The 24207-nt window shown below is 35.6% G+C and overlaps 1 protein-coding gene across 1 annotated transcript in view; it reads right to left on the minus strand.

Moving 5' to 3' along the window:
* The window catches only part of PIGX (phosphatidylinositol glycan anchor biosynthesis class X), a 26374-nt gene continuing 2167 nt past the window's right edge, over nucleotides 1-24207 (minus strand). Inside the window, exons 3-7 of the mRNA XM_019922179.2 lie at nucleotides 22977-23040; nucleotides 14784-14925; nucleotides 5427-5640; nucleotides 3426-3526; nucleotides 1-507 (exon numbers count right to left, since the gene is read on the minus strand). Coding sequence (XP_019777738.1) covers nucleotides 364-507; nucleotides 3426-3526; nucleotides 5427-5640; nucleotides 14784-14925; nucleotides 22977-23040 — 665 coding nt within the window. The 3' untranslated portion in view covers nucleotides 1-363. The remainder of the gene's footprint in view (nucleotides 508-3425; nucleotides 3527-5426; nucleotides 5641-14783; nucleotides 14926-22976; nucleotides 23041-24207) is intronic.

Raw genomic sequence — 24207 nt, forward strand, 5'->3', positions numbered from 1 at the left:
TTCATCCAAATTAATTTTATTCATAACAATTTTCTCAATTTTTAGCGATAATTTGTCTCTAATACATAAAGTACTCATTTATAACACAAATGAAGATAAAGTCCCTTCTCACAAGATAAATATTAATTTAACAGAATTAAGTTTCCTCTATTGGCACTTGATGCTTGAGGATTATGAGAGGTCGACACAACAGAGCACTGAATTTTGAAATTAGCTGAGAATCATCCAGAATTTCCTCTAGTAAACATAATATTAGCCATAAATGAAGATGAAAGAAAAAAGTAATGACAATTCTAGAACACTTCTAGTCACAAATGAATAGGTCTTATTTAGGTTTATGGAAAGCGTTTAACTACATAAAACTCATAGGGAAAAACGGCCATATTTGAAAACAGCCACAAGGATTAAAGTAGAACACAAGATGGTAATAAACAGAGTCACAGAACATACTAAAGAGGTATGTATGGTCAGTCCCACTGGAACCTGTAGATTCGCAGTCTTATATACCTAGGGAGAGAGATGGATAGAGAAGTTAAAGACATTTAAGATTAATGTCCTAAGGTGAAACCACTGCTTCTTTGATTTTTAATTTTAACTTTTTCTTTTTTCTTTTAAATATCTTTCAGCCATTGCTATACTACATATAACATTATTATTTGAATGATTCTTTTAAATTCAACATTTCAGTTAATTTAACAGAACTCAAGACTCAATTCCCATAATAATTCTTAAATTCTCATTAGCTTTGACTTTTTCTGCTTTTTACATAGAGTTGAGTATATTGTTAAAAAATACTAGCTATATCCTAATGTCACCTCTGTAATCAATAAAAACATTTACTTCCTCTTACTATGTTTCATATTAGAATACAGAATAATCTAGAAGTTAAAGCCCTAAAGGAAAAACATTAAAACAACAATAAAACTAAAGGATCCATTCTTTCCTGTTTTGCTGTTTCTCTCCTCAAACAGCTTTTAAAAGTTTGTTAGGACTTCCCTGGTGGCTCAGTGATTAAGAATCCACCTGCCAATGCATAGGACACGGGTTCTATCCCTGGTGCGGGAAGATCCCACGTGTCGCGGAGCAACTAAGCCCGTGTGCCACAACTACAGAGCCTGCACTCTAGAGCCCGCACACCACGACTACTGAACCCATGCACCGCAACTACTGAAGTCCACGTGCTCTAGGGCCCATGTGCTGCAACTACCGAGCCCGCATGCTGCAACTACTGAAGCCCTCACATCTAGAGCCTTGCTCCACAACAAAAGAAGACACTGCAATGAGAAGCCTGTGCACCGCAACGAAGAGTAGTCCCTGCTCGCCGCAACTAGAGAAAGCCCACGTGCAGCAACGAAGACCCAATGCAGCCAAAAAAAATTTTTTTACGTTTGTTATTCACAAATTACACAATTGAATGTGTCCTTTACTGTTTTTAAAACATCCAAGTAGTTGCAATACTGACTAGCAATACAAAAGTTCTCCTATGTTCAACTTGGTTTCTATTTTCTATTTGGTTTTGAAGATAAAGGGGTTCAATTAGAAACTCTGGTAAGTTTTATGGTTTAAAAATAGGTTTGGGGCTTCCCTGCTGGCGCAGTGGTTGAGAGTCCGCCTGCCGATGCAGGGGACGCAGGTTCGTGCCCCGGTCCGGGAAGATCCCACATTGCCGCGGAGCGGCTGGGTCCGTGAGCCATGGCCGCTGAGCCTGCGCGTCCGGAGCCTGTTGCTCCGCAATGGGAGAGGCCACAACAGTGAGAGGCCCGCGTACCGCAAAAAAAAAAAAAAAAAAAAAAAAAAAGTTTTAAAAAACATTAAAATTTAGGTAACTTGGGAATTCTTTTATTTTTGGTTTCTTTTTATAAATGCATGGATTACACTTTCACATGCAAAAAAAAAGTTACCAACACAGTCTGTAGCGAAGTGCCATCTAAAAGCATCTTACAAATAATGGCATTTTCAAACAAGCCTTAGTACAGTTCACCATCTTAGTAATGGTCACCTATTTTTCTGGTATATATAAACAAGAAATGTAACAAAGAAAAAAGTCAAAGTACTTAATTATGACCTCCTATTTCAAGTTACATGGTCTTAAAGAGAACTGAATTCAAAATGTTTTAATAGAGTGATTTTTTATTGTGTAGCCATGCACACCACCTATTTTTTAAACCAATACATCATAAATAGTATAAATACTAATCATACTCTTCATTCACATAAGAAAATCAAATGTAATTCTCCAGATGTACTTTAGAGTTTGAAAAAAATCCAGGTACTCTATGGCAATAGAAATCTCAAAAGCAAATTTATGTTGCATAACATATTAGCACAATCATACATCTTTCCAACTGTCTGTTCAAAGAAGGTTCTCCAATACAAAATAATAGGCTTTGCAGTAGGGCTTCACTGTCAGTAGTGGTTTTCTGAGTTAGCTGGTAAACATACTTCTAAGCAACTACAAGGAAAACACTTCAAATCCAAATATCCACACATATGAACAAATCTGCTTTATGTTTATCTGATTGACAGTTATGTTGTCTGCTAGTTTAAATTTTTAAATTTTTTTTATTTTTGTTGCAAACTCATTTGACTCTTTGTAAAAATAAATTGTAAAAATAATGACACAGACTGTGGCATTCAACCAAAGAAAACAGGCCTTAAAGAGAATTAGGAACAAAGAAATTCAGATACTACAAGCATCAGTTAAAAGGCAGCTCTTAAAAGAGTAACAAAAGAACAGAAAAAAAGAGGGAAAGAAAAGAGATATGTTGTACAAAGACTTACCACTCTGAAGAGAGGAAAGTAGACTATGTTAGCTCAAGAGGGTAAGTAGAAAACTACAGACTCCTTAGACAAAGCCAGTGTTAATGAAGTACTAATACTTACCTAATTTAATAACTGAAAACAAGTTGGGAGGCTAAAACACCAAAAATGGCCTGAAACAGCCTAGATTTAGATTTCTAATAACAATATAACTGTCTAGAAACTTAACCACAGTTGAAATGATACAACTTTAGAGTTTTACTTTCCTTTTTTCACTTGTTCTGTGTAATATAATAAAGTCAACTAATTCATTTTGTTGCTCAAAAATTAATAAAAAGTTCTAAATAAAGTGAAGTTTTATTGATTAAAATCAGATGGACACACCACTGTTTTTCTTTACCATTCCACACTTTTAAAAAGCCCATCAGCTATACTTAAGCTCTGGATCAATGAGGCATTGGGACTAACTCTAAATCCCCATCCCCCAAATTAAATGATTCTATGACTGTTGCTATTAGTAACAAAGAAACAACATTAAAAACAAACAAAAAACAGCTTTCTATGATAGAATATAAAATGTTAATCCCTTAAACGTGGCAGAAACATTATAGAAAGAGTTTTATATGAGGCCGCATGACCTAAAACAACATAAAATATTAACTTACTGATTTATATTTCATATTGTTCCATTGGCAGTTATCCTTACTGTTCAAAGCACAAGGAGCTGTCACTTCTGACTGAGCCCAGCATTTCAAAATTGGAAACTCTGAGAAAAAGTGGTAGAACATCGTATCAGAAAACTGATCTGGACTAGAGGCTAGGCCAGTCTTTCATGTTGGGATATGAGTATTCAAATATTTTAATACACAGTGTACATGATTTGGACCCAACTATCATGTGCTGTTCTATTTTAATAGCCTGTTCTAAGTGGATGGCTAGGAAATTATAAAATTACAAAGACTGCATAGAAGTTGAGCATGACTTCTTAACAAATCCCACTACACCAGGGGCCATTATTTTTAACTTAAACTTTTTTTGAAGTATAACATATCTCAGAAGAATAAACAGATCCTAAACCTACAACTTGATAAATTTCCGTAGAGAAAACACACTCATGTAAAGAACACTCAGACCAAAAAAATGAACAATTCCAGAACCCCAGCTGCTCTCTTGGGAGGGAGCACTTTTCCAAAGTTTATTTAGGGTAGGTAAAATGTACCATGAAAAGAAACAGAAAACTAGGTTGGATAAACAAAGCTAACATAGTTGAATACTTTTTAAGTTTTCTCATCATGAAATATATGATGACAGCAAATGTATGATGAAAAACTTTCTATCTGCCAATCTTTAGTAACAGTGCTACTGATTTCTGTTTGGAGACACGAAGAACCAAAATCTGAAAGGGGCTTCTTAAAGTCTTGATTGTAGGAAGACTGAAAATGATGAGAGCATAGTTTTTAAATTTACTAAAATCCACACATAGGGACTTCCCTGGTGGTGCAGTGGTTAAGAATCCACCTGCCAAAGCAGGGGACACGGGTTCGAGCCCTGGCCCAGGAAGATCCCACATGCCGCGGAGCAACTAAGCCCACGCACCACAACTACTGAGCCTGAGCTCTAGAGCCCGTGAGCCACAACTACTGAAGCCCTCGTGCCTAGAGCCCGTGCTCTGCAACAAAGAGAAGCCACCGCAATGAGAAGCTCACGCACTGCAATGAAGAGTAGCCCCTGCTCGCCACAACTAGAGAAAGCCCGCATGCAGCAACAAAGACCCAACACAGCCACAAAAAAAAAATCCACACATAAAAACAGAAAAAACAATCACACACAAAACCAATAACTCATAGACAACTTTTACAACAAAACTAGGTGATAAAGTATCCCCCTTAAACACCAAAATACATGTGAGTGGACACAAAGCACTAACAGCTACAAATCCTGCAGTATCAGTATGAAGAAACAGAAAGCAGCAAAGGAGTAATAAGGACCAATGGCTGAATAAAGAAACAACCAGACATTATATGCCCACTCATAAAAGATCACATCACCACCTATAGTCTGGCCAAAAGAATCAAACCTGAATCTCATCACACCTCTCAAGCCAGCTGCCAGTTTCCAAGTAATAAAGAAGTCAGATGAACTAATGAGTATAATCACCCAAACCCCAACAGTGATAGGGTCTCAAATGATCCCAGTTCTTCAACAGATAAATTTTTTTTTAAAGGAGATAGAGGGGAAATCTGTAAATTAAGAGACTTAATGGAAATAACATTTTTTTAAAATGGCAAGGCTAAGCTACAGTGTCTAAGAATGCCCACTTGAGTGATAAAAGTATAAAAAAACATAAGGAAGTGATTAAAAGTCAGGAGAGTGTGTTACTCTTACAGGAAAGGAGATTGGGACAGGACACCCGGGGCTGCTGCTCGGGCAGCTGGCAAAGTTCTGTTTCTTGACCTGGGTGGTAGTTACCTGGGTATCTGCCTTCTAATAAGTCACTAAACTATATATTTGTGAAGTTTTTCTATATCTGTGCTTTATTTTACAATCAAAAAGTTTAAAAGAAAGAAAAAAGAAACATGATTTTGTTATCACCGTCCTTGACTTCAGACTTACCATTATACCTTTAATTTTATTTTCAACTCTCCAAAAAGACTTGCAATCCTTACCTTGGTCACAATACATCAATAAATCTGGGTTATTGAGCACAATAAAGGTTTCTCCATCTTTACTATGTGGCCGATGATAGCGATAATGCACAGGCAAAAAAGCTTGGAAACAGTCAATGCACTGTGAATCCTGTCTGGCATAAATGAGAACTTCAGACTCCTTGGACAAATAGTTGGGAGCCTCTATATTAAAATTTTCTGAAACCATCACTGCCTGTCAAAAAGAAAACAAATATTAGTCCAGAAGAAATGAATGAGGAAGATTAAAAAATAAATAAAACCAGAAGATTGTTATATAGATGAGCAAAAATGTCAAAACACCCCCCTTATAAACAATTTCCATTCCCCTTCCATCCCCAACTTTAAGTAGAAAACACAAGATATGATGTGTGTTTAATAACATTTACTAAAAGTAAACTGAGGAAATTATACTCTGGGGTGTGAAATTTCCCCATAATAAAAATTTCTATGTAATTTCCTTATCAACCTTTGTTTAGGTAACTACACAGGTACCAAGAAAAGAAATTTCATGAATAAATATAGCATTATTCAATAAGTATGAAAACTATGACAAAAACAGTTAACCCAGTATTGGGTTAAAATGATTGGTGTCATTCTGCTAATTTCCTGTTCTTCACAGAAGTAAGATGGTAGTGAGTAAGATAGAGCACTGTGGTCAGGAAGTCTAAGCAAAGGTCAGCACTCTTTCCATACTGGGCATAAAAAGTTAATGGAAAAAATGGTAAATGATTCTTTTAAAAAATAATATGGTAAAAAACATTTTAAAATAAGTATTCTACACCAAAAGTAAAACTGCACATGTGGCAGAAATTAGCCCTAACTTACAAACGTATCCATATACACTTACATACATATTTATGTATGAAACCACACATATATACATATGCACACACATACACATGTATATCAACATTGTATACATAATCTGTGTTCGTGTGTGTGTGTATGCATACACACATGCAAGTTTTCTCTAGATTCTTTATGGAAAGAGAAAAAAATAGCATTAACTTCTACCCACCACAGCGAGCATTCTAATTCTTCTATTTGACAGTGATACCAAGTGCTATATTTTCACATGTTGTTTCTTCTCTGTTCATCACAGGAGTAACAGAACTTATTGGTAAAGGTCAAGGAATTATATAATCTTGAGCCATAAGGAACCTAGAGGTAATCAAGTTAAACCACTGTTCCAATGAGAGTATTTATCAAGTATCCAGCCAGTATTTTAATGCTTTCAATGACTGGAAGGGAGTTCATTACTTTGAGTCATCTCACTTTATGTACTGTTAAAATTATTCCTTTTTTATTAGTAGAAACTTGATGCTCTGACCCATAATAATTCACCAATTGTCGATGCTTACAATATCTGCAATAAATATGTCCTCTGTTTTACTAAGGGTCCCTTATACATCAGAAGGCAACCACACTGCCCCCACTAAGTTTTCTCCTCCCCAAAGAAATATGCAGTTTTCTTGGTTTCTCATGACATGGTGTCTAAACCATGCATCGTATCAGTTGCCTTTCAAAATACCCAGAGGAAATAGTAGCAACACTACCTTCTTTAGCAAAAATTGCATTAGCTTTTTTTTTTTTCAGTTTCTAGGTGTAAAAATTGCATTCGCTTTTTAGCAGCCTCATTTCAGTGTGACACATATCTATATACTATCTATTTTTTTTAATTAATAGATTTCATTTTTTAGAGCAGTTTTAGGTTTACAGAAAAACTGAGCAGAAAATAACAGCATTCCCACATACTCCCCACAGCTCCCACACACACTCAGAGTTTTTTCTATTATTAACAACAGTTTGGTACATTTGTTACAACTGATGAACATTATTATTAACTAAAGTCCATAGTTTAAGTTAGGGTTCACTCTTTACATTGTATATTCTATGGATTTTTCACAAATGTAAAGTGACACGTATTCATCATTACAGTATCATACAGAATAGTTTCACAGACCCTGTGCTCTGCCTATTCATCCCTATATTTTTCATTTGAACTTTTTGCACAAAACTTTAAATAACTCCCATCCTATTTTATCGAGTAATTGATGTTTTACTAATTAAATGCAGGGCTTTATATCTCTCTCTATTAAATTTATCTTTCTGGCTACAGTCCATTTTTTCTAGGCTATTGAGATTTAATTGAAATCCCAATCTGTCAACCAGCATTAATGTAACATTTATGAACTTGATAACTGTGTCTTTTGTATTTTTATCTAAGGATAAAAATGTTGACCAGGAGGATCGTAAGAGCAAACCCCTAAGGAATTTTACTAGAGACCTCCTGCTAGAAATTTATTAATAAACTCTCTTTGGGTACAACTAGTTACAAATCAAAATAACACATAAGCCCAAATGTTCTATCTTGTCAACACAGATGACAAGATAATAAAGATAACTTTCTTTGAGTACTTAGGTATTTCACCAAGTGGTTTATATATGTTATCTCCTTTAATTTTCACAAGAATCCTATCAGGTAGGAACTCTTAGCCCCATTATATAAATGAGCAAACAAAGTATCAGGGTGGATAAACAATATACTGTAGCTAGTAAGTAAAGGAGACAAGATTCAAAGCCAGGTCAAACTGACTCTCCTATTCAATTAGGTTAAATAATATAAAATAGCCCATGTTTATCTAGTTGAAAATTAAGTGTAATAAGTAGAACTAACATAAAGTATATTCCTGATTGTGCTATTTAGAATTTATGATGGTACTATGATCTTCAGCTTCTCTAATTATTGAGCTGTTTTGTTTATTTTTGTTTGTTTATTGCTTATTTTTCCATAGAAATAAAAATATGGTCACTTGCCAAAAATTGAGAATATTTTTAATATGAATTTAAGCTGGGATATAATGAAAATGAGGCAAATTGCTACACGGCCTTCTGGTAGGGCCAGAACAACAGGTAGGGCCCTGTTGGTCAAAGGATTATTTGGTGACGGTTCAAAAAATTTTATTCTGGGTATCTGAATCTCAAAAATCAGCCTTATAGGGGTTTTCTTTTGCACGTAATGAAAATATCTGGAACTAGATAGTGGTGATGGTTGCACAACTTTATGAATATACTAAAAACTACTAAATTACACATTTCCAAAGGGTGAATTTTATGTCATGTGAATTATGTCTCAAAATTTTAAATGGGGATAATTTCTTTTTAATGAACCTCAACAGAGACCCAAATCCATTTTAAACCAAGATCAACTAAGAACCAGCAGAAGCTAGTCCACAAGCAACAGTCTGAGGTCCTGGAGCCGACTCAGGAGTTTAGGCTATGAATTTCTTGACACCTAGCTACAATAGGGAAGAGGGGGAAATGTACAAATAGGTATACCAATTGAGAGGTGATCAAAATCTCAGGAGAGTTACAGGTATGTGTATCACTTTAGATTCAAAATAATAGAGAAATATTTTTGAAAATCATAACCTGACAATCAAAAGTGATCTAGACAATAGCTAGATGCTGGTACATCTCCCAAACACGTGCCAAACCATCAGTGCAACCCCAAAAAGTCCAGTGACTCTACACTGATCCACAAAAGTCAGAATTCATTATTCCACTTTCACCATGATAAAACAATAGCAATAGAATGTTATCAAGAAATTGAAATTATGTATCAAAAATTAATCCTAGAGCAACATGCACTGGTTAACAGACATGGACCTATACTTTTTCATGACAACACTCAACTACACGTGTCATAAACCACCAGAGCAAAGTTAAATGAATTAAGCTATAAAACTTTTGTACCATATCTGTAACATTCAACAGATCTTTCTCTCACAGGCTAGAGCTCTTTCAAAACAACCCCAAACATTCCCCAATTAAGACACAGTAATTGGTATCTTTGAATAACTTGTACAATCTAAAAATGTAAAACTTTATAAAAATGAAATGTACAATACTTTTCTGACACAGGGATGTTAATTCTAACAGTACTTATTTTTTTTATAATCAGTCTGGCTAAGGGTCTATCAATTTTATCCCTCTTAAAGAACAAGTTTTTGGTTTCACTGGCTTTCCCTATTGTGTTTCTGTTTTCTAGTACATTAATTTCTGCTATGATCTTCACTATTTATATTCTTCTACTTTGGTTTCATGTGCTCTTCTTTTCATAGATTAAGGAGGCTTAGCTGAAAACACTGACTGAGACCTCTCTTCTTTCTAAAATAGGCATTTTAGTGCTACAAATTTCCCTCTAAACACAGCTTTAGCAGTACCCCACTAGTTCTGATATTTTGTATTTTCATTTCCATTCAGCTCAAAATTCTTTATTTCCCTTTTGATTTCTCATTTGACCATGGATTTCTTAGAAGTATGCTAATTAGTTCCCAAATGTTTGAGGGTTTTCTAGAGATCTTTCTCTTCTTTATTTATAACTGAATTCCTCTGTAGTCAGAGAATATTCTTGGCACATCTTGAATTCTTCTAAATTTATTGAGGCTTGTTTTATGGCCTAGAGTGATCTATCTTGGTAAATATTCCATGTACACCTAAAAAAAGAACATGTATTCTATTGTTGTCAGGTGGAGTGTTCCATGAATGCTAATTAGGTCAAGTTGGTTGATAGTTTTGTTCAAATCTTCCATATCCTTATCAATTTTCTGTCTACTTATTATGTCAATTATTGAGAGAAGGGTACCGATATCTCCAACTATAACTGTGGATTCATCTATTTCACCTTACAGTTCTACCAGTTTTTCTTTGTGCATTTTGAATCTCTGTTATTAGTGGCATAAATGTTTAGGATTATTATTTCCTTCTGATTAGTTGATCCCTTCAACAAAATGACCCTCCTTAGCACTGGTGATAGTCTTAGCTCTGAAATCCCTTTGCCTAATATTAATATAGCCACTTCAGCTTTCTTTTGATCAGTGTGAGCATGTTCTATCTTTTGTTTTAAAATTTAAAGTTCATTTCTTGTATGCAACATACAGTTGGGTCTTGCTTTCTTATCCAATCTGAAAATCTCTGACTTTCAATGGAGATATTTAGACATTTACACTTAATACGCTTATTGATATGGTTAAGTTTAATTCATCTTGTTCTCTATACCTTACGTCTATTTTTTGTTCCCTTTATCTTCTTTCTCTGCCTTCTTTCCGGGTAACTGAATGTTTTTCATAGTTCCATTTAATCTGCTTTGCTGGCATATTAACTACAACTCTATTTTGTCATTTTTGTGGTTACTTTAGGGTTTACAGTAAACATCTTTAATGTAGCAGAGTCTACCTTCAAGTGATATTAAACTGCCTTATATTTAGTATAACAACCTTACAAAAGTGTATTTCATTTTTCACTTCCCAGCTTTTGTGATAGTGCTGTCATTCATTTCACTCTTAGACATGGTTAAGAATGGCTACACTACATTGTTATTATTTTTTGTCAATTATCTTGGAAAAATTTAAATAATAAGAGAAAAAAGTCATATTTACCCAGTAGTTATATTTCAAGTGCTAGTCTTTCCTTGATGTACATATAGATTTCATTGGGTATCATTTTCCTTCTGCCTGAAGGACCTCTTCTAACATTTCTTGTATTGGAGGTCTGATGGTAATGAATTCTTTCAGCCTGTACGTCTGAAAAAGTCTTTATTTCACCTTCACCTTGAAAGGTATTTTCACTGGCTACAGAATTCTAAATTCACAGGTTTTTTTCAATACTTTAAAGATGATGCTACTCCATATTCTTGTTTGCATTATTTTTGACAAGAAATCTGCTATTATTCTTATCTTTGGTCCTCTGTATTTTACATGTGGTTTTTTCATCTTGGTGCTTTTAAGATTTTCTCATTATCATTGTTTTAAACAATTTGATTATCATGTACCTTGGTGTAGTTTCCTTCATATTTCTTGTACTTGAGCATTGTAGATATGTGGGTTTATAGTTTTCATCAAATTTGAAAATTTCTCAGCCATTATTTCTTTCTTTCTGTCTGCGTTGGGTCTTACTTGCGACACACCAGATCTTCACTGTGGCATGTAGGATCTTTCATTATGGCACGCAGGCTCTTCATTGCAGCATGCAGGCTTCTCTCTAGTTGCGGTACATGGGTTCCAGAGTGCATGGGCTCTTTAGTTGTGGCATGCAGGCTCTAGAGAGCGTGGGCTCTATAGTTTGTGGCACACGGGCTCTCTAGTTGAGGCATGCGGGCTCACCAGTTATGGTGCACAGGCTTAGTTGTCCCGTGGCATGTGGGATCTTAGTTCCCGAATCAGGGATTGAACCCGCATCCTCTGCATCGGAAGGAGGATTCTTAACCACTGGGCCACCAGGGAAGTCCCTCAGCCATTACTTCTCCAAATATTTTTTCCATCTCCATCTCTTTCCTCTCTCCTTTCGGACTCCCATTACACCTCCCCCCAAGCTTTACTGAGATATAATTGACATACAACATTGTGTAGGTTTAAGGTGTACAACATGAAGATCTGATATATGTATATATTACAAAATGATTACCATAATAAGATTAGTTAACACATCCATCACCTCACATAATTACCTTTATGTGTGTGTGTGTGTGTGTGTGTGAGGTGAGTACTTTTAAAGTATACTCTCTTAGCAAGTTTCAAGTATACAATACAGTATCGTTAACTATAGTTACCATGCTGTACATTAGATTTTCAGAACTTACTCATCTTATAACTGGAAGTCTGTACTCTTTGACTACATTCATCCATTTTCCCCACATTCTCACCCCTGGCAACCAACAACCTACTCTCTGTTTCTGAGTTCAGTTTTTCTTAGATTCCACATATAAGTGAGATCATACAATATTTGTCTTTCTCTGACTTATTTTACCTAGCATAATGCCCTCACAGTTCATGTGTTCTGTTGCAAATGGCAGGATTTTCTTTTTTATGGCTGAATAACATTCCACTGTGTGTGTGTGTGTATACATATTTATGTGTATATACACATATATATACACACATACACACACATGTATATACACATTTATATATAGCTCTCATTTTCATATCTATATCTCTCTCTCACACTTCTTTGTCTGTTTATCCATTGATGGATGCCTAGGTTGTTTCCATACCCTGGCTATTGTAAACAGTGCTGCAATGAATGCAGGGGTGCAGACGTCTCTTGGAAGCAGCCCAGTTACACTTACTGTGGGGGCCACTTGAAGTTGTCCCACAACTCACTAATGCTCTACTCACTTTTTACATTTCTTTTTTTATCTCTTTTATATTTTTGGTAGTTTCTATTGCTATGATTTCAAGTTCATTAATCTTTTCTTCTGCATTGATCTGCCATTAATTTCATCCAGAATATTTTCCATCTCACATTTTGTAGTCTTAATCTTTAAAAGGTCAACTGTCCTTTCATATATCTTCCATTTCTCTACTTACCTTTTTGAACATATGGAACGCAGTTATAATAACTATTTTCTTGGCCTGTCTGTTAATTCTAATATCTGGGTCAGTTCTGCATCAGTTTTGACTGATTCATTGATCTCCTCATTACAGGTCATATTTTCCCGCATCCTTGCAAACTTTTTATCAGAGTCAAGACATTTTGATCTTTTTGGGTGCTAGATATTCCTGCATTCCTATAAATATTCTTGAGCTTTGTTTTGAATGCAGTAAATTTACTTGCAACAGTTTGATTTTTGGAAGGTCTTGGTTTTGAAATTTGTTAAGCAGGACTGAAGCAATGTGCAGTCTAGGGCTTAGTATTCCCCACTACTGAGAAAAAGTTCTTCTGTTTAATCTATCCAATGCCCAGTGAATTACGAGGATTTTCCTAGTCTGGTTGGTGGGAACAGGCACTACAACTGAGCCAGTGTGCGACACTGTTACCTCTAATTTTTTCATATGGTTCTTTTCCCAGCATCAAGCAGTTTCCTCACATGCATGCACTAATTAATACTCAACTACGTGCTTGAGGGGAACCTCTAAGGATCTCTGCAGTTTGTCTCTTTGCAGTTCTCTCCTCTCTGGTACACTGTCTAGTGAATTCTAGTGACTTTGGTCTTTCCCAAATCTTACCTTTATCTCCTCAACTCAAGAAGCCCACCAGGCTCTGCTTGGGTTTACCCTCCCTGTACTACAGCCTGAAAACTCTCATGCAAAAAGCTAGGACAACTGAAGGGCTAACCTTATTTATTTCCCATCTCTAAGATATCACTGCCTTCACTGCCTGATATGCAATTATTTTTTCCATTATTTCATATATTTTGTCTATTTCTTGGTTGTTTCAAGTGGGAAAGTAAATCTGGTCCCTGTTCTCCAACTTGGCCAAGGCAGAAGCCCTAACACATTTTGATTGAGTGAAACTTACGATTCCAAAAACACTGTATTTCCAGAGCACAGGAAGAAATGGTGACTGGGGGTTAAAAAATAGGTGGAAGCTTATCATGTATGCATTTTTACACCCCCTGAATTTTGAATCATGAGAATGTAATTACCTACTCAAAAACAAACTTAAGTAAATAAAACAGGTGAAGAAATTGGCCTAAACCACAATTAGAAATGAACCGTCATCATAAATGACTCTAAGCGTATCCATTTTGTCTTTTAGAAATTCATATATAGATTATAATCCTATGAATTAAGACAGTGTTCCCCAAAAATTCTTAACAGGAATCACTTGAATCATTAACAGATTTTGGGGTCCAATATGAACTGCTGAATTAAACGTTCCCAGGCAGACAATAACCTGCACAGGTGATTCTTATCAAAGTTAGCGAAACTCTTAACTAAGGAGTAAGATTTATTTCCCAAAAGAACGACAACTTTGCAATCAGACAATCCTGGATTCATTTTCTTGGCTTTTCCAATTGCCTATGTGATCCTGGATAAGTTATTTGGCCTCTCTGTGCCTGTTTCCTTAACTATAGAATGCAATCTTTCCAAGGTTGTTATAAGATTAATCTATGTAAAGGGTGTGGGACATACTCTTTCTTATAATGCTTAATTTTACCTTGCTTCCTTTAAAAAAAAAAAAGAAGATATTTGTCATACAGATATCCAATAAATATTTGTTTTGTTTCCTCCCATACCCAAATTATACAGGTGTTGGGGTATATGTCAATTTAACAAAGTTGTTGTTGAAGCAGTTATTTATTAACTATTAATCTTCTCAAACAGAAGCTTTAACAACATCAGTTTAGTTGGCTTACTACTGACAAGTATGACAGGTATCACTCACTTTATAAAGAATACTCCCGTCCTATCTTTAAAAGGTTACTTTATACACTTTAAAAAAATCAATACAAAAGTACTACAGTGTTGTCTTACCTATTTTGCCTTAATCCAAATTATAGCATCCCTACAATAATTTCTCTCTCAAAAAAAATCCCTCTAACACTTGTACCTCTGTTATGTTTCTCTCTCGTAATGAAGCCAACTCATACGGATCCACAAAAAGTCCTGTCGGGATGTACTGTTTAATTAAGAGTCGGCAGGTCTGTAAGTCCTCAATGCTCTCTCCAAATTTCACTTTTATTAACAGGTCTCTGTAAGACAAGTATGTTTAAAGTAAATATCTTCATTCATTTTTTAAATGAGCTAGTATAACGTTATATTCAAGTTAGTAGAAATACTATACTTCAAATTAGTTTTTCAAAACAAGATTATATCAAGTCAAATGAAATATTTATATCACATCAGAACCACTCATTAGATCTTTCATAAATTCATGTCATAAGCCATAATATAGTATTAGTGTGAAAACAGACAAAGATCAATGGAAAGGGATGGAGTCCAGAAACAGACACACACTTTTTAAAATAAAGGTGCCAATATAATTTGATGGGGATAAGATTGTCTTTTCAGCAAATGGTACTGAAACAACTGTGTATTTATATAGAAAAAACTGAATCTTGACCTCTACCTCATACCATCCTACAAATATTAATTTGAAATAGATTATAAACCTAAATGGATAATTGTCCTGGCATTCTGTCTGGAGGCCCATTCTGGACCAAGTGCAGGGAAGAAGATCCAAAGCACAGTGGTTTTGCTTAAGTGAGAAAACAGAGACAGAAGATAAGGTAGGCTTAAGTAGCTAGAAGTCACAGTGCTATGTTCCAGAAAGGAAGGAACTTCGTAGAAAGAGTTCTAGAAGTCAGAAATGGAGTCCCCTTGAGTTTTTGTTGACTACTAAAATAAGCGTGAGTAAGATGTAACTCCACAAGACTAGACAAAGAATTACAAGGGAAGTGAAAGATGAGAAATTCTGAAATTTCGCAGAGGGTGGGGAGACACTGCATTCCAACCAACCAAAGCTTAGAGACCAAAGGGCTCAGCAGAGATTTCCACAGAGATAGAAATAGAATGGTGGTTGCCTGGGGCAGGGGGAAGGGAAGAATGGGGAGTTATTGTTAAGAGGCACAGAGTTTCAGTTTTGCAACATGAAGAGATTTATGGATGGATAGTAGTGATGGTAACACAACAATGTGTACACTGAAGTGTACAATTAAAAACAGTTAAGATGGCAAATTTTATGTTACGGACATTTTACCACAATTAAAATAAATAATAATGTAAAAAATATATGACTGGCTGTTCAGAGCAAAAGTAACAATAATATATGGTAGTGTTTATGACATAAGCAAAACATGTAAAGTTAATAAACATATAGCAAGAATAGCATAAAGGGGAGGAGAAAGAAGTGAACTATTCTGATATAAGATTCATACATTATTCATGGTATACAATAATGTTATTTGAAGGTAGACTATGATAAGTTAAAATTGTAAACCCTAAAGCAATTTTTTAAAAAGAGAGAGGTATAGTTAATAAGCCAAAAATGGAGATAAAATGGAATGATTAAAAAATATTCCATTTATTCAAAATAAGGCAGAAAAAATAAAAAAGATTAGATGGGACAAATAGAAAAAAACACAGAAAAAAAGTAGCAAGATGGATAGATTTAAACCAAACCAACCAAATCTATATTTATATTAAAAGTAAATAGTCTAATCACTCCAATTAGAATGTAGAGATTGACAGACTGGATAAAATATCAACATTTAACTATATGCTGTCTACAAGAAACGTTAAGTATAAACACAGATAAAAGTAGAAGGATGGGAAAATGTATGCAAATGTAATAACAATAACTATGGAGTGGCTATATTAATACTTAAAAAGTGGACTTCAGGGGCTTCCCTGGTGGCGCAGTGATTGAGAGTCCGCCTGCCGATGCGGGGGGCGCGGGTTCGAGCCCCGGTCTGGGAGGATCCTGCATGCCGCAGAGCGGCTGGGCCCGTGAACCGTGGCCGCTGGGCCTGCGCGTCCGGAGCCTGTGCTCCTCGGCGGGAGAGGCCACGGCAGTGAGAGGCCCGCGTACCACGAAAAAAAAAAAAAGTGGACTTCAGGACAAGGAATATTGTCAGGGATAAAGAAGGACATTACACAAAAATAAAAGGGTCAATCATCAAGAAAATATGACAATCCTAAATGTACTTTATGCACCTAAAAACAGAGCTTCAAAGTATTTATGTATTTTACTTCTTAGCAAAAACTGGTTGAACTACAAGGATAAAAAGACAAATCCACAATTAGAGAAAAAGATTTTGACGCCCTTCTCTCCGTAATGGATAGAACAAGTAGAGAGAAAATCAGTAAGGATACAGAAGGCATGGACAACCTTCAATTTAGTTGATCTAATTAACATTTACAGATCACACTCAGTGCATAAGAAAAACTATACGCTGGGCAATAAGTCTAGAAGTTTAAAAGAACTGAAATCATGCAGAATATGGTCTCTAACCACATGGAATTAAATTGGAAATCAACAGGAGGAGGAGACACCGCCTCCACCAAAGCCACAGCTTCAGCTTCTCTCTTGTCCTTCGGGCTATGCCTGGGATCTGCTGCCAGGTAGCTTCAGCCCCACAGCCCTGCATGTGTGGTCTCAGGTTCCTTTAGTTCCAGAAAGAGAAAAATTGACACTTCGCATCCTGGAAACTGATCTAAGAGACTGAAATTAGGGACTTCTTTCAAATTTAAACATGGCTAATCAAGGAGCAACAAGACCCACCGGGCCAAACACTGGAAATAAAATACAGTACACTAGTACAAACTAGTACTTCTGGGAGAGCCTGCTGTTGGCATGTCAAACCTGGTGCTTCGTATTGTGAAGGACCACTTTCATGAATTTCAAGAGAGTACCACCTGGGCTGTTTTTTGTTTTGTTTTGTTGTTTTTTTTGCGGTACGCGGACCTCTCACTGTTGTGGCCTCTCTCGTTGCGAAGCACAGGCTCTGGACGCGCAGCCTCAGCGGCCATGGCTCACAGGCTCAGCCGCTCTGCGGCATGTGGGATCTTCCCGGACCAGGGCACGAACCTGTGTCCCCTGCATCAGCAGGCGGACTCTCAACCACTGCACCACCAGGGAAGCCCCAAGAATTCTAATTTTGATGGAGTATAGTTTATCAGACTTTTTCTTTTGTGGTTCATGGTTTTTGTGTCCTGTGTAAGAAATCCTTGTCTATTCCAGGATCATGAAAATTTTCTTTTAGAAGTGTTATATGGAGTATGATCCATTTTGAATTAATTTTTTTATATACTGTTAGGTAGGGGTTGAGGTTAATTTTCCATATGGATATCCAGTTGATCCAGCATTATTTGGTGAAAGGACTATTCTTTCCTCATCAAATTACCTTGACACATTTGTTGAAAATTAATTACCTTATATGTGAGGATCTATTTGTATACTGTATTCAAACTATGGCCCATAGGCCAAATCCTGCTCATTTTGTACACCCTTGAGCTAAAAATGATTTTTACACTTTTAAAGGTTGTTTTAAAAAAAGGCAAAGAAAAATATTCAACAGAAGCCTTATATGACTCACAAAGCCTAAATAATTTTACTGTTAGGACCTTTACAGAAAATGTTTGCCAACCCCTGATCTGTATGTTCTGTAATGTACTATTTTGATAATAGTTGTAGCTTGATGCTACATCTTCAAGTCAGGAAGTCTGAGTCCTTCACCTTTTTTTTTGCAAGTTGTTTTGGTTATTCTAGACCCTTTGCATTTTCATATAACTTTTGAAATCAACTTGTAGATTTCTTCAAAAAAGCTTCATAAAATTTTGGTTGGGATTCTGTTGAAACTCTAGATCAATTTGTACAGAACTGATATGTTAATATTAATGAATGTTCCAATGCATGAATATAGTATTTCCATTTATTTAGCTCTTATCAGTTTATCTTTTTTTTTTTTTTTTTTTTTTTGCGGTACGCGGGCCTCTCACTGTTGTGGCCTCTCCCGTTGCGGAGCACAGGCTCATTTTTAGCTCAAGGGTGTACAAAATGAGCAGGATTTGGCCTACGGGCCATAGTTTGAATACAGTATACAAATAGATCCTCACATATAAGGTAATTAATTTTCAACAAATGTGTCAAGGTAATTTGATGAGGAAAGAATAGTCCTTTCACCAAATAATGCTGGATCAACTGGATATCCATATGGAAAATTAACCTCAACCCCTACCTAACAGTATATAAAAAAATTAATTCAAAATGGATCATACTCCATATAACACTTCTAAAAGAAAATTTCCATGATCCTGGAATAGACAAGGATTTCTTACACAGGACACAAAAACCATGAACCACAAAAGAAAAAGTTTGATAAACTATACTCCATCAAAATTAGAATTCTTGGGGCTTCCCTGGTGGCGCAGTGGTTGAGAGTCCGCCTGCCGATGCAGGGGACACAGGTTCGTGCCCTGGTCCGGGAAGATCCCACATGCCGCGGAGCGGCTGGGCCCATGAGCCATGGCCACTGAGCCTGCGCGTCCGGAGCCTGTGCTCCACAACAGGAAAGGCCTCAACAGTGAGAGGCCCGTGTACCGCAAAAAAAAAAAAATTAGAATTCTTAAAACTTGATAATAAAATAACAAACAACCCAGTTTAAAAATGGACAAAAGACTAAGACACTTCACAAGTCAGAAAGAGAAAGACAAATACAATATGATATCACTTACATGTGGAATCTAAAATATGACATAAATGAACCTACCTACAAAACAGAAACAGACTCACAGACATAGAGAACAGATTTGTAGTTGCCAAGGGGAAGGGATGGACTGGGAGTTTGGAGTTAGCAGATGCAAACTATTACATATAGAATAGATAAACAACAAGGTCCTACTGTATAGCACAGGGAACTATATTCAATATCCTCAGATAAACATAATGGAAAAGAACATAAAAAAGAATGTATACGTATGTATAACTGAATCACTTTCCTGTACAGCAGAAATTAACACAACACTGCAAATCAGCTATACTTCAATTAAAAAAAAAAGACTAAAACACTTCACAAAGGAAGATATACTAGTGGACAATAAGCACACAAAAAGATGCTCAATATCATTACTCATCAGGGAAATACAAATTAAAATTACAATGAGATACCACTACACATGCACCAGAAAGTCTAAAATTAAAAAGACTGGCCATATCAAGTGCTGGCAAGGACGTTGCTGGCAAGTTCTGTTTCATAATGTATGAAACAGAACTCTCATACGTTACTGATGAGAATGTAAAACAGCATAACCACTTTGGAAAACAGTTTGGCAGTTTCTTAAAAAGTTCAACATTTATCTATCATATATCCAGCAATTCTGTTTATTGATATTTACCCAAAATTAATGAAAACATGTCCACGCCAAGACTTGTACACAACTGCTCATTATAGCTTTATTTACCATAGCCCCAAACTAGGAACAACTCCGATGCCATAGATATGTGAATGAATAAACAAATTTCAGTACTCTGCAACAAAAAGAACAAATTACTACCATACAGAACATCGTTAAATCTCATTGACATAATGCTGAGTGAAAGAAGCCAGATATCAAAAAGTACATACTGTATGATTTCATTTATATAAAATTCCATAAAATCTATCTAGTAACAGAAGTAGATCAGTGATTGTCTGAGTGTGGCTATGGGTGAGGGAGAATAACTGCAAGTAGCACATGAGTATTTTTGGAGATGATGAAAATGTTCTATATTTTGACTGGTTACATGGTTACATGGGTGTATATAGTTGTCAAACTCAATGAAGTTTATTAAAAAAAACCACTATGGGGGCTTTCCTGGTGGTGCAGTGGTTAAGAATCCACCTGCCAATGCAGAGGACACGGGTTCAATCCCTGGTGGGGGAAGATCCCACATGCCGCAGAGCAACTAAGCCCGTGTGCCACAACTACCAAGCCTGCACTCTACAGCCCGCGAGCCACAACTACTGAGCCCGTGTGCCACAACTACTGAAGCCCACGCGCCTAGGGCCTGTGCTTCGCAACAAGAGAAGCCACTGCAATGAGAAGCTGGCACACTGCCAACGAAGAGTAGCCCCTGCTCGCCACAACTAAAGAAATTAACCCGCGTGCAGCAACGAAGACCCAATGCAGTCAAAAATAAATTAATTAATTTTAAAAAAACACTATGAAATAGTACTATTATAATTCCTATTTTACCTGTAAGAAAACAAAGCACTAGGATAAAATACCCATGTTACTCTCTTCATAGAAAAATTATCATCTCCAACTTAAAAAGTATGGGGAAACGTTTTCAGGCTTTGTGTATGATATTAGTTTCTGGTTCTCAGATAATCAATAAATTTATATGAACTCATTGCTCTAGGAACACAGCAGAAATTCCAAGAATTAAATATCAAGAGCAGCTATCTCTATAGATACTTTTTGCTTTTATTCTTTAAAGTAGTCTGAGGTAATTTTACATATAGCAGTTTATTTTCCTAATAATTTGCATTCACTGAAAGAATTCTGAATAGTTTCTATGGCATTGTTATATTCTATTTTTGCCCCAAAATATCATTTCTAGTGATGCAAAAGCTAATCACAGAATATAAAAATCAATTAAATCCAAAAGTTGTGTATATACATGTGAGTAAACAAAAATATTTTCCCTCTTTCAAGAAAAGAAAGAGGGAAAGGAAAGCAAAGCACAGAGAGACTAAGTAACTCAGCCAAGAGCTAAGATTCAAACTCCAATAGTTATACCCTAGAGCCCAAATTGTTAGCCACTATTTCATTCTGCCTCTATATCAAGAGCAGCTATCTATCTACCTATCTATATATATATATATATTGCTTTAATTCTTCTAAATATATTCTAAAGTAGACTATATCTATTATCTCTTTTCTTCTGGATACTATATATGTATTTGTGAACATGTAATATCTTATCATCAGAAAAAACACATATATTTAAAAAGACAGAGACTCTTCAGGACCTCCCTCCAAGATGAATTCAACCAATTAACCAAAACATGTCGGATGTATTTGTTAATCTTTCTGAAGTTATTCACCTGTGTTACCTTTCAGTTCACATTCTTCATCTTGTTCTCAAATATAACACATAAATTTCATCAAAAGACTTACAGAAAATCAGATACACTATAGCTGTAGCATTCCTCTGATCCACCTGTCCAGTAACTCTATAAAAGAAATAAGCTTGTAATAAAGCTTATTCATGCAAGTCCGCAGAAACCAACAGTTTCTATTCTGTGTTCACAAACCATCGTTTTAGTAATCTGGCCTAGAATTTTGCCCAGAATCTACAATAACTAACTTCCAGATCATCCAAAGATGACAAACAGAAGTTCAGCAATGGTTTAAGCAAGTTCTCCTACTGCAATGAGATATAATTCATCAGAGAGGGGAGACTCTAAACTCATTTATATTCATTAAGGCCCTTTTGTGTAACTAATTCCCTTACATTTTCTGCACTTCAGTTTCCTACTACCAATAACCACTTGGCCCTTTTCAGAGTGGGATTAATTCTTCTTGACCAAGAAGACAGAAATAAGAGGGGCTAACAAATTCTACTTTCTATGATATGTTAATATTTCTTCATCTACCCTCTCAAGACTATACCTGCTCTAAACATAACTAAAAAAGCCTTTTTAAAAAATGACTGTCGGCATTTTCTGAAGGTCTCAAATAACGCTGAGATTTCTAGTTTCTGAAGCTATTCTTATGGGTTCTGTCACTCTTCACTGTTGGTTTTATATCCTGCTTTTTATCCTCAGTACTTAGAGTTGGACAGCTACTTCTGTTGTCACGATAGTCTCTTCAGTTACTTCTTTCTTCCTTATTGGAATCAGTTATCTCCCATTCCTCTTGGAAATACGTTCCAATTATGTTAAAGAGAGAAGCTAACCTAACCTCTACACAATTATTTAAATTCCCTGAGCCCTAGTCCCTCATCTGAAATACAAGAAAGGTATCATCTATCTTACAACCGTTGTGAAGATTAAACGGAATACTGTATATATAGCTTCTAGCTATATAAATATATAATAGATATGTGTAGTAAATAATAAATGTTTGTTTTCTCCTTCTCTTCTCCACTGTTATTTTAATCATTATTTCAAACTATGAATCACATTATCTGTCACTTATAACTTTAAGAAGGCAAGTAATTTTTTTTCAGTATATCCATTTTTCAACTATTGATTTTTTGCTTTAAATTACATTGAAACAGTATTTTGATGTAAGTGTAAGTCAATGGGCAACTTACCTGTGGAAACCATCTTTCAAAACTTCTTGCCTCAAAATAATTTCAGAACAAGTGGCCCTTATGCCTATAAGCATGAAAAGATTTTTTTAAACAAAATAAGCACTCAATGAAAGAATATTTAAATAATCAGAAAATAATAGTTTGAATAGGCTTTAATTGCCTGGAAAATCTAACCAACCTAAAAACAAAACAAAAACTTTTAAAACTTAAGCAATTTGAGCTACATATAAATCTATTTCTAGTATAGCATAGGGGTTAAAAGTCTTGACTTTGGAGTTAGATTGGCTAGTTTCAAACCCCAGTCTGTCTATTAACAGCTGTGTGACTTTGGGCAATATAGTTTCTCTCTCTACTAGTTGTCATGAGAATTTAATATATGTAGAAGCACTTAGAACAGGGTCAACCATATAGCAAGCACTCTATGTAAGTGTTCGCTATTTATATTACTTTATTCAGGCGATCCCAGGATACCAAAAACAACAGAATGGCCAAAAAGCCAGGAAACCTCAATTTTAATCCTAGCTAACTGAAACTGAGTATCACATACAAACTGGCAACTTCTATATTCTACCATCCACACATAGAAAAAACTCAGAGGATGGTACACTATGCCTTATGGAGACACTGAAAGAGTTTAAAGAAACAACAAAAACTGGAGGCTTTTGAAAGGTTCAAAGGGCCCCTTTATAAACTTAGAATAACCAGAAATCTCACTATACTGACTCCATGCAGAATTCAGACATTAAAACTGTTACTCAGTGTCAGTTTCATAAAGTTAAAAATTCAGCTACTAATGACCACCAACTCTGCCCAGGCACTTTGCTATGGAATTTTACTCCATTTTCAAAAGCTAGAAGTGTGTGGGAAGAATATTAAAACAAACATACAGAAAAACCATACACTACTGTATGTTACTAAGTCCATTAGATGTATTCCTGAGAAGATCCAAAAAAAAAAAAAAAAACATGACAGGGAGATGGAAACATTTGGAATATACTAGGGAAGGAAAGAAAAAAGTATGAAAGACAACATTTATTAAATAATACCTATATGACAGATTCTCTACTTGGGGCTTTCACATGTATTTTAACTTTCACAGTCTAGCTAAACAGGCAGGCAATATTATTGCCTTTTGTACACAGGAGGAAACTCTGACTTATAAACAGTTACTGTTTAGGCCACACAACTAGGTAAGTAACTGATTAGAAGCAAGATCTGCCCAACTTTTAAA

The sequence above is a fragment of the Tursiops truncatus genome, chromosome 4 (genome assembly GCF_011762595.2).
Source record: "Tursiops truncatus isolate mTurTru1 chromosome 4, mTurTru1.mat.Y, whole genome shotgun sequence".
NCBI classification, from domain to species: Eukaryota; Metazoa; Chordata; class Mammalia; order Artiodactyla; family Delphinidae; genus Tursiops; species Tursiops truncatus.